Raw genomic sequence first — 11,828 nt, 5'->3', positions numbered from 1 at the left:
GGCCATATTCAGCCTGGATGTCTAAGATACTATCAAAGATGGGTTGGGAGAGACCCATAAGGGCCAGGCACTCATGTTGCCGAGATAAGACATTTGCAGCTGTGTTCGACGACCTAGGTCGATATTCAAGTGTATAGTTATAACCCAACAATTTAAGTAGCCATTTCTGTTGGGTTGGGGAAGTGATTCGCTGGTTGAGAAAATACTTCAAGGTTTGGTGGTCTGTTAGGATTTTGAATGGGTGCCCAAGCAAGTAGGGCGCCATTTTTGGACCGCATACACTAAACAGATAGAGCCTTATGTTTCTCGGCCAATGATTTGCTGAGGAAAGCGATGGGATGGTGGTGTTGAGAGAGAACAGCCCCTAGGTCGACGTCTGAAGCATCACATTCAATGGTGAAAGGCATGGTGAAGTCCGGAAGCACCAAAACCGGTATGGATGTAAGGGCCTGTTTAAGGTCCAAGAATGCCTTATCGGCCGTGGAGTTCCACTTAAAATTATCTTTCTTCAGAAGATCGGTCAGTGGGCGAGTAAGTATCCCAAAGTTGCGTATAAATTTGCGGTAGTAACCCACAAGGCCTAAGAAGCCGCATAAACCCTTGAGGGTACGAGGGTGAGGCCACTCCAAGATGCATTGCACTTTCTGAGAGTCAACGGCAACCCCTGCAGCCGAGATAATGTCTCCAAGGTACGCAACGGAGGATTGGCCAAAAGAGCATTTCGAAGGCTTGACTTTCAGGTGGTGTATGCGCAGAACCTCAAACACCGAAACCAGGTGGGTGAGGTGTGTCTCCATGGTTGGGCTAAAGACGAGGATATCGTCGAAAAACACCAACACAAACTGTCGTAGGTATTGTTTGAAGACAGAGTTCATGAGGGCCTGAAATGTGGAGGGAGCATTGCATAGACCAAATGGCATAACTAGAAATTCGAAGTGCCCAGTATGTGTTCGAAAAGCCGTTTTGGGGATATCCGGTTCATACATCCGAATTTGGTGAAAACCCGAACGGAGGTCCAGTTTGGAGAAAACTGTGGCACCCCGTAATTCATCAAGTAGCTCATCGATCACCGAGACGGGGAAAGGATACTTGACCGTGACCTAGTTAAGGCCGTGGTAATCAACACAAAACTGCCAAGTACCATCATCCTTATGGACCAACAATGCAGGGGACGAGAAGGGACTCGAGCTAGGGCGAATCACGTCAGCAGCGAGCATGTCCTCCACCTGACGTTCCAGCTCCGCTTTCTGAGCATGAGCATAACGATAGGGGCAGATGTTGACTAGATGGGTGCCCGGTAATAGGGTTATCCGATGGTCCATGGGTCTAAGAGGTGGAAGACCGGTTGGAGGTGTGAACAGGTCTTGGTAAGTATCCAGGAATTGCTCAATAGGTGGTGAAGTGGGTTGTGCGCCTGCCTGAGATGGGGGAGCATGCAACAAGAAGGCAACCGAAGGACCCAAGACCCCACGCGGAGACACAACAGGGGATGAAGGGGGGTAGGTAGTCGTATCGGGTGAGCGTAGGCCCATCAAACGGTAGTTAGTGCCGTCAATTTGAAACTCCATAATTTTGTGTTTGAAATGCCATCCAATGTAGCCAAGAGATTCCAGCCATTCGGCTCCGAGGACCAAATCACATCCCAAGACTGACAAAAGACGTATATCCGAAGAAAAAACATAATCTTGGACACGGACCGAGACATTGCGGGCAACTCCTTTAGTGTAACAGAGGCGACCATTAGTTACCGTCACGGGTTCCACCACAGAAGGATCAATGTCGAGGCCAAGGCTGGTGGCGACGACAGGATTGAGGAAATTAAGGTCAGCCTCTGAGTCCACAAAAACCTAAATAGGACAAGTGCCAATAGAGCCCAACAGGCGCATAGCCCGACCCCGAGTGCGTTTGGGAGAAACCAATGCATTGAGGGGAATAGGAATGGGTTCCTCCAGGTAGGGTTCATCAGGAGCTGAGGGAGGATCGTATGTCTCTGTTTCGGAGGCCACCTAAGAGATGGCGGCGGCGTCGAGAATGAGCAGATGAGGGGTTGCACAGGTATGACCTGGAAAGTACTTGTCGGGACAATAGAGGCATTGGTCGCGGGCATGACGCTTGTGAACCTCCACGGGTGAGAGGCACAATGGTGGCCGAGCCGAAGGAGATGGAGATGGGAAGGGTGGGGTTAAGGTGGGTGCGGAGGAGGATGAGGGGGACTGGGGGGAGAATAGATGGAAAGGGCCCCGACGGCATTGGTGTTTGTTATCGTAGATGCGGGCTAGTTCGATGGCCCGGGCCAAAGAGCCAAGAGCTTGGGGCCAAAACATCATCATGGAGGTCCACTTTAAGCCCCCCAAGGAAGACCCCTAGGAGCTGGGAATCAGACCAACCTTGGGCCCAACAGGACAATTTGATGAAATCATTGATATAAGTGTCTAAGAGGCCTTTCTGGGAAACATGGGAGAATGACATATTGAAGTCCAATTGGTCACCCGGCCCAAACCTTTGGAGCAAGGATACGGTGAAAGTGGACCAAAGCCCAGACCTAATATGTATCTTGTACCATTTGAACCACAGTGCAGCATCCCCCGAGAAATGGAGCCTCGTTATTGTGACCTTGTTGGCAATGGTGACCTGGTGATAATCGAGATATTCCTTCGCGAGTGCTAACTAGCTATAGGGGTCATCACCGGAGAAATGGGAGAGTTCGATTTTCATATGTTTTGGGCCAAGGGAAGGAGGTGGTGCTCCAGTAAAAAAGGGTGAATGATGGGGAGGATGAAAGGAAAATGAGGGTAAATGGGTCCGAATGGAAGTGGTAGTAGTCGAGTGGAGAGGGGAGGTAGGTAGGTAGCTAGTGACTTGATTGGGTGTATAGGGAAGGGAAGATGAGCGGAAGTAGAGGGAGCCCCACGTTGAAAGAGGGCCAGCGGAGAAGGGATGAGAGGGAGGTGGAAGTGGGGTGGAGGTCGAACTCAAGGGGATATGAAGAGAGCCAATCGGAATCTGGGGATAGTGGTGAGTACGGGCAGGGGTTGCTGGGAAGCGCGGATCTCCTCCATCAAATGACTCTGTACGAGACTAATATTGGCCAAAGAAGCTTGAATATCTGTCAGATTCGACTGAAATGACTCCTGGCGAGTGGCGAGTAGAGACACCGAGTCATGGAACCGTTGAGCTGTTCCAAAATTTGGTGTTATTGATAATCGAGTTCCAAATCAACCTCCGTCACGTCGGCCACGACCATGGAGGCCTTGCTCTTGCCTATGGACGGTAGCAACCTGTCGTTGATACCAGATGATAGAGCTCAGGGATAAAGCGGTGCAAAGAACCAGAAGGAAAGGAAAAGGAAAATAACTATAACATCAGATTTTCATTCATGCCTTTCCTAAATGAAGAAAGGAGGTTTAAATACAACCCTAAAGGAAAGTGCACCAGATTGGAACACATCACCATATTCTTTACCGTTGGATAATACCAACTCCTACTAGGATAAAACAAAAGCATTCATAAAGGACAGCTGCCACATATTTATGTATCGTAACACGGTCTCTTTTTATTTTTCCACGTGGTGCCTACCAACACAAATTCAGTTATGGTTTCACGGTTGCGGAATTCGATTCAGGGATAGGAGAGAAGAAGGAAGGAAATTGAGTCCCAAGTAAGCAGTTGATTTTGTTTCTTGAGCGAACCCTTCTTATCGATCTTTCTTTTCCCCAGCTCCACATTCTTAGTGGCTCTTTCACTCAGCTGCAAATCGAGTTCTATCAAGGCTGCGACAGGAGGAAGAACAACGTTCTTGTTGGAGGAAGTGAGCAAAAATGGATTCCCAATCGCCATATCTTTAAGTTTTGCCTGTTGAACTTGAGTGTTATCAATCAACTTAGGAACATAACGATCATACTTTCCTTCAACGGAATCGGACACTTGCCCATAAGCTGATGCTTTTCCTTTCCCGGAATCTGACATTGTCCCAGAATATTTTCTTTCTCAAAACTCGATCGACTGAAATATGAAAAACTGAAAAATTCCCGAATTCAAGAACGGAAAATTCAAGAACTAAAAATCAACCTAGAAGTTGACGGAATTTCTGAAGAAAATCTGAAGAGAAATAAAACTAGATGAAATCTAATAAAAAAGAAAAAACGGAACCACCAAAATCCATGGCGTGAGCCTGGTGGCTCTAATACCATGTTAACTACATTAAAATGTTTGGGAATTGAAGGGAAAATCAAGAAGAAATGATGAACAGAAGGATGAGCACATAGATCTAGAGAGAGAGTTTAGAGAGAGAAATATGATTTGTATTGATTGAAAGAATGAAGATTACACACTTTGTTTTTATACTAGTAAGCCTAACAACCCTAACCAAATACTAACAAATTTGCTAACTATATTTCTTGCTGACTTGTACCCTTAATAATTTTTATATTACCAGAAAGAACTTGTATAAGGAGGTGTACAATACATTTTTATATATATTTGTCGATGATAACATCAAAGTTTTTAGAGAAAAATCCTTCATTTTGGCATCTCTTTCATCCTTAGGAGTAAGAAGTCAAGCGTGATATCTCTTATTACATGTCCATCATATAACAAAAGTTAACAAAATTTTAGAAAATGCCTCTACAATAAACATAAGTAACAATTACAATGACTTTCAAGCCATATATAGCCATTAAAGTTAAGAAGGGTGGAAATATATTTCAAAACAAAGACGAAGAAAAATGGTATATTACATGCACAACCAAAAGGATTTCAAAACAAGTTGTAATTGCTTCTACTTCAATTACACAAACCAAAAGCAAACATATATCAACTTCATTTTTATTATTGCTTCGCAAATGAAATAAAACCCATTGTAAAATTACATCAAACTGGAACGGTTCTAGCAGAAGCTGCCTGCTGCTCTGGGGCCTCGTCTTCTTCTTCATTCTCACCTGTCAACTCCTCAAGTGATTTTCCCTTGGATTCCGGCACCAAGAATGTAAAAACCATGCCGAAAAAGTTGATCACACCAAGCATAATTAGAGAATTCTTCACACCAATGCCAGGTGGGTAGCCTGCATCAGTCTTTGTAGGATTCTTGTCTTGTGCTGCATACAAAAACCCAAACGCCCCAACGATTGCTCCAGCCTTCCCGGCTGCAGCTGATATTCCATGACATGTAGACCTCAAACGCGCAGGGAAAATCTCAGCGGGTACAACAAATGTGGTGGCATTGGGTCCGAAATTGGCAAAGAAAAAGGTGAATGAGTAAATCACAACGAACCCAATATGGTTGCCCTTTAGGGTCCAGTGGTGGTAAGGAATTGCCAAAGCAAACATGAACACAGTCATGAAGAAGAATCCCATCAGTTGGATTGCAAATCTGCCCATGTAATCAATGAATGCAACAGTGAACCAGTATCCAGGGACAGTGCTGCACATAGCTATTAGGGTTTGTGCTCTTGCAATTCTGTACACCTCATGGATTGCATTCATGCTCTCTGCTTTCGGGATCCACCCAATTGCGCTAAAGATGTCTTTTTGGAACAGATTTTGGCTGTAGAAGGCAATGTCTAGCAAGAACCAAGTAGAAGTGGTGCCAAGCAAGTGAAGACCGTGGCGAGCAGCGAATTGCTTGGTGAACAAGCCAAAGCTATTGGACTTCTCTTCAGTAATCTTCTCTAGTTTCTCATCTTCAGCTTCAAGCTGAACTTGGAGAACCTTAGACATGTCTGTGGCAGCCTGCTTAGCATTTTTCGCTACGAGGGCTGTGTAACGAGCTGTCTCAGGCATTTTCATACGCCAGTAGTAAGTTAAAAGAGCAGGAAGGGCGCCAACCATTAGAATGATACGCCAGACAAAGTCGGCTTGAGGTGCAAGAGAAGCACGTCTGTCCACAGAGTATGCAGGAGCCTTGAAAGCGTGATCAAACGCGGATGACACAATCAAAGCCACAATCCCACCAGTCAAAATCCCAAATCCTTGCATGGCAAACACCGCAGCAATAAATGCCCCACGAGTCTTTTTATTGGCATACTCGGACATGATTGTGGCTGAGAGGGGATAGTCACCACCAATGCCAAACCCAAGCCAGAACCGGAAGAAACAAAGTGTGGAGATCACACTCTTTGGATGATCCGAAAACGAAAGACCTGACGCAACGGAGCATAAAACCATGAGAATAAGGGTCATACCATAGACCTTTTTTCGACCCATTTTGTCTCCGAGCCAACCAAAGAAGAGCTGGCCGGCTAAGGTGCCACATAGAGCCACACCGTTAACAGCAGCAGCCACATTGGGAGGCAATGTGCCGGGTTTTGGGTGAGTTAGGTCGGTGTAGTAAATACGACCGAGTAACTTGGACACCAAGGAAATGCAGAAGAGATCGTAAGCATCAGTGAAAAATCCCATTCCAGCAATCACAATTGCTGTGAAGTGGTACAATTGAGTCTTGGCCACATCTAGTGCATTAAGCACTCCCAATTGCTCTCTAGCCATTGCTTGCCACAAGGATTAGTAATTGTCACAACTTATAACAATGTTAATCTTCCTCTCCACTAGTTCACTGTAAATTAAGTTCATCTGCATAAGAAAAAGGAGTAATGATCAACTGAAGCAAGAAAATAGAAAGAAAATAAACTACATGTGCAACTTAATTGAGCATATGATAAATAAATAAAAAAAAATCCCATCTTTATTGTCACAAATTAAAATCCACAACCTTTGTAGAAGCATATCAGTTAAAAGAAAAATTCGCTCATGACTATTTGAACTAATGGAGAAGAAACTTCTTTTTAATCCTTTAATAAGATGAAGTCTAGATTAATACCTGGTACAAGATTTAAAATTGAGTTGAGTCCCTTGATTTTATTTAAATGCCAACATTTATATACCATGTCATGTTATTTATTTATTTATTTGTAATTTCCGGATTTTTCTTTTCCTAAGTTTGCACTAATTCATTAAAATATATTTCGGTACAGATATTTAGTACAGTAATTTATTATAATTATATTTCAGTACAAACATCTAGATACACTAATTTATTATAATATAATTCGATAATATTTAAGTACAGACATTTCAATATAAAAAAATCAATTTAATATATTCACTACTATAATTTCAGGACACTTATGCAAACATTTCTCTACACTTATGTGGTGGCATGAAATAAAACACATTAAATAACAAAAATAGAATATAATTTTAGTAAAAAGAAACTTCAAAGAATTAAAATCAATACGTAATCTAACACTTTTTTTTTTAAATTTCGATCTTTTTTATATTTAATGTTCAAAAGCCCCTTTGTTTTTCTAGTATTGAATCATATAGTCCGTGGAGTGGAGACAAAAGGGAGCGTACGATATTGAATTTTCAAATTCTTGTCTTTTACTCACTACAGGCCCGCATAAATTAAATTAAAGGAAAACTAATGAAAAGGGCTTGAAAACTTTGAGTTTTAATGATAAGGACAAAATAAAGGGTAAAGTGAATAGTATCAGGATTGACTTTTTAGTGTAAAAATGTGGTTTTTCGTTAAAGTGAACAGTACCAAGAGCTTTTCGTTAAAGTTCCCTTAAATTAATGGGAATTTTATTCACTGCAGGCCTGCATCGATGAAATTGATGGATCAACTACTTGGCTAAAGCCTAACGCATGTACATACTTGTGTTTAAAGCAATAATTTTGGGAAATTAACTGTGGTTAATAACTGACTTTCACACACTAACAGTAAATTTGTTCTAAAACGTCACTCAATAGGGATATTTTTGTTTTTCAAATATTGTTTTAAAGCGTCACTTAGGGAATTCTTTAACAAGAGGAATCTTCATTTTTCAAAAAAAAATGGAGACACTCTCTTGACTGTTGGATTTGGCTTTAATGAAATTGTGTAGTTGAGATTGTATAGTCTGTGATTTAATCTCAACCACACAATTTCATTAAATATAATCCAACGGTCAAGAGGGTGTCTCTATATAAAAAAAAAAATGAGAATCCCTCTTGTCAGAGCTGTCAATAGTGGCATCTCTCTTTTAAAATCAAAGTCTCAAGTCTCGTCTCCTATAGATGGCTGCAAATTACCAAAAGATACAGCAAACTATATTTAAGTATCTCTCCCCCTAACTTCTCAATTATGTAGTAAAAAAATCCCTCGTTCCAAGATGGCATCACTGTATATATATAATACAATTAACCCATAGTAACCTTTTGTTTGTAGGAAATGAGTCTTTTGGTTTTGACATAGCAGAAGTTATATGATAACGAGATCACGAACGGGCATCTTTGTAGCTTTGGAGCTCCAGGGATTTGAGAGAAACTCTCAAATTTCAATTGAATAATAGACAAATAAAATACAACCCTAAAGATGTTTCTACAGTCTTGGGAAAAAACTAGAAGCAAAAGCAAACAAAACAGGAAAAAAACAAAAATACCAAAAACATCGTTTAAAAACTTAAGCACCCTTGTTAACCCTTCAGTTCAAACCGTAATTAAAATATCAAAATTCATCTCATATCTTGGCAAAGCTATGAGTTCTGGAAAGATATCAGAAGTCCAAATTGGACACCGAAAACTCAAAAAACTCTATTCACGCAGCTATCCTGAATTTGTCATTTGAATCATCTCTTCCATTGGCCAAAGAAAAAATCATCTCTTCCATTGCCCAACCGATATAGTAACTTTTTGGTTTAACCCAACATTAAGTGGTTTCAAAATATACCAAATTTGTGCATTTATTTTGACCTTGATAGTAAATATAGAATTAAATTAAAAAATTCATAATTATATTTATTTATTTAGCTATGATAATTAAATATCTAAAATACTTTTTTTTCCTACTCAAAACACTTTTTTTTTGTTGTTGAAATAATATATAATACAATTTTATATCTATGAAAAATATGTAATTAACATTTTCATTTACCTATAAAAGGGATACAAAACAATTATACAAATGAAAATATTACTTCATACCAAAGATACCAAGACAATTATATACTTAAGTCAAAGATTTATAAGCATTTAGCAAATTTTAAGACATGTAGAAGCAAAAGAAATATATATTATCTTTAGTTATTGTTATCACCATGACAAACTCCAAGATAAATTATTCCTCCATATAAGGTAGAATAATACGGACAAAAAGAAAAAAAGTTGAAGAACTTAGCATGGAATTGACAATAAGCAATAAATTTATGTTTCTATCCATTTTTAAATTTAGGGACAGATTGAGAATGAAGCATCTGACTAATTTTAATAAAGTTGACTATTCTAATATTCACTAAAAAAAATGACTTATATCAAGTTTTCTCTTATCTATCACACGAAAACGGAAAGTTATGCTAAGCGATATAGTAGTTTAAATCAAAAACGAAAGTTTTCTGGGTTTTTCTAAAATACTCTAGAAAATTTGGGCTAAAATCTTTTCTATTGAAGGAATTAAAGACAGAAAGGTGGAACAAAAGGCCTGCATGGGGATGACTTGCAAGTTGCTTTGATTGAAGAAAAGAAAAAATATCAAATTATCTCATATGTGAATGCTAAGATACTTAAACATTGACCTAAAAAAAACTAACATACCTAAACAAGTCGAATCAACAAACACTACGTATTTTCTATTCCACATATGAATCTTAGCTATAAGTTTTTGAAGTTAGTGGGACCCTGTACTCTGCGTGAAACTCTTACTGTTTATGATGAAATAGAAAATTATGAATCTATTTCATAAACTGAAATTTAGATTATTTATTTGAATATGCAAAACAAATTGAAATATAAGAATTGGGAAAGTTTCAAACTTTCAACGAAGAGCCCAATTGCACGCATAAAAAAGCTTTGACTCATGAACAAGTATAAAAGTTCGTAAGATAAGAAAAGAAATAAAATTCAGCAGCACAAAGTTAGTAGACCCCTCAACTTCCAAGGGAAGATCAAGTGCTACCCTATTTGCATGGTAACAACCTTCACCTTTTAGAAAGGTAAAGTCTATCTCTACTTTAAGTAACCCTATCAAGTTCCCAAATTAAGAAAACCAGCTCCAAAAAAGTGAAAGTTTTTTCATGCATAAAAGTCTGAATATATATATATATATATACACACACACATATTTCGCAGGTTCAAAGAAAAACTGAGTTTGCAGGGACTAATTACCTGCTGCTTGTTGAACTTAACATTTTGAGGAGGGAGATGAGGATGTGTTGTTGGTTGATGGCGTGGATGTCAATGAAGAAAGTAGCTATTTAAAGGGTTACTGATCCTTCAACGGCAATAATCAATTCTAGCATCTATTAGAATATTCCTGCCTTGAACTTCAACCTTGCCTGCTTGAAAGTCAACTCTTGGACAAAGTCTCCCTAGCTCCAATTTCCTTCAATTTATTAACGATTAAATTCTCTCTCCGATTAACTCACAGTTTCTTCTTGGCATTTCCTCGATCGGTTATTTTATTCTGATTTACTAGCTTCCAAAGCTCGTTAAATAACACCACTTTTGTATGAACTTACAGAGATGAATGATCTTAACCACTATTTAAGATACAAGTCCATTTTAAATTGTTAATAGTATACATTGAAGAAACAAAAATAGAGTAAACATAGTTGTGGTAAAGGCAAAAAAGTATCTGTTGGAAATTCCAGAGTGTAAATCAATCATTGGAGCACCAGTCACGTTGTAATTTTATTAAAGAGATGCAGAAAAATAAATACAGAACCAGATAAGACGATACGTAGCAACCATGAAGGTAGTGTCGTGCCATTCCGTTATATATTTTAAATAGGAATTTTAACGGAAAGTTTTCGGTATTGTTTATTTTAACGAAAAATCACATTTTTATATTAAAAAGTTAATTATGATACTATTCACTTTATCCTTTATTTTATCCTTATCGTTAAAACTTAAAGTTTTTAAACCATTTTTATTAGTTTTTCTATTTTAAATTGGGTTTCTTGCGCTTATCATATTGCGTGTAAACAATGAAGAGTGAAAGAATTTTTTTTATTCCAATTCATAATATTAATAAATTCCATCATCATCAACATCTTAATTATTATGTTCTGTTAGTTTAATTTTCTATTGCGGATTTGATGTTATATATTTTTTTAATGCTATTTTGGAAGTTGGAAGTCATGGTCTAATATTCATCAATCATGTGAAAGAAAATGGATAACACGAGAAGGACGTTGTGTGCCACTAAAGTAGCAGTGATGCAAGCAAAATGTTCATCAATCGTTTTTTGCCTTTCGTACACTATTTTTTATTTTTGCAATCAGAGAATAAATTAAATTAAAACAACAAAAATTATATTTTTTTTTTACAAATTATAGCGTCGGTGCATTAATTTGTTAGTTGTTGTGGGGGTGGGGGAGATGATCGAATCCACATTATGGTGCATAGATATAATTATTTTTCGTTATTGTGGTAAAATGTCATCTACAAAACAACAAAATAATTAAACATAGATGTCTAAAAGAAAATAAAACAAAAAACAAAACAAAAAAGAGTTTTTATCATTTTTCTCGTCTAAATTGCTTTTTACACTTCAAGAGTTCCACTTGCATTTTTAGTTTTGTGTTTGTCTTTAAGAGTGCAACATGAAGTGACTTCTGTTTGTGAATTTTAATCGTGCCGACATACAATGGTAAGACACATCACCTGACCAGCTCGGTTGGTTGTTACAATTTATACCCAATTTTGCACTATCAACCCATATGTTTGGAGCGGTAAAATTAAAAGATCAAGATGATTTTCAGCCTGCGTTCCTGGTTTTGGACTAGTTGGTTGACAGACCAGAAAGAAAGATCTGAGTCTCGGCTCAGTAATGTATTGCATGGCCGAATCCTATG

At 38.6% G+C, this 11,828-nt stretch overlaps 2 protein-coding genes across 2 annotated transcripts; both read right to left on the bottom strand.

Moving 5' to 3' along the window:
• Positions 1 to 281: 281 nt before the first annotated feature.
• On the bottom strand, positions 282 to 3,966 carry LOC126595321 (uncharacterized). Its single transcript, XM_050261655.1, has 4 exons — positions 3,690 to 3,966; positions 3,024 to 3,175; positions 1,142 to 1,847; positions 282 to 1,030 (listed from the first exon to the last, which is right to left on the bottom strand). The coding sequence occupies exons 1-4, from the start codon at positions 3,964 to 3,966 to the stop codon at positions 282 to 284; spliced, it is 1,884 nt and encodes a 627-aa protein (XP_050117612.1).
• A 715-nt stretch (positions 3,967 to 4,681) lies between these two features.
• Positions 4,682 to 10,282, bottom strand: LOC126596263 (probable inorganic phosphate transporter 1-3). Its single transcript, XM_050262784.1, has 2 exons — positions 10,138 to 10,282; positions 4,682 to 6,567 (listed from the first exon to the last, which is right to left on the bottom strand). Exon 2 carries the CDS (start codon positions 6,481 to 6,483, stop codon positions 4,870 to 4,872), a length of 1,614 nt encoding a protein of 537 aa, XP_050118741.1. The 5' UTR covers positions 6,484 to 6,567; positions 10,138 to 10,282; the 3' UTR covers positions 4,682 to 4,869.
• Between the last annotated feature and the right edge of the window lie 1,546 nt (positions 10,283 to 11,828).

Source organism: Malus sylvestris, chromosome 13 (assembly GCF_916048215.2).
Source record: "Malus sylvestris chromosome 13, drMalSylv7.2, whole genome shotgun sequence".
Classification (NCBI taxonomy): Eukaryota; Viridiplantae; Streptophyta; class Magnoliopsida; order Rosales; family Rosaceae; genus Malus; species Malus sylvestris.
Note: the sequence above shows the minus strand (reverse complement) of the source record. Positions and strands in the feature narration are given on the sequence as shown.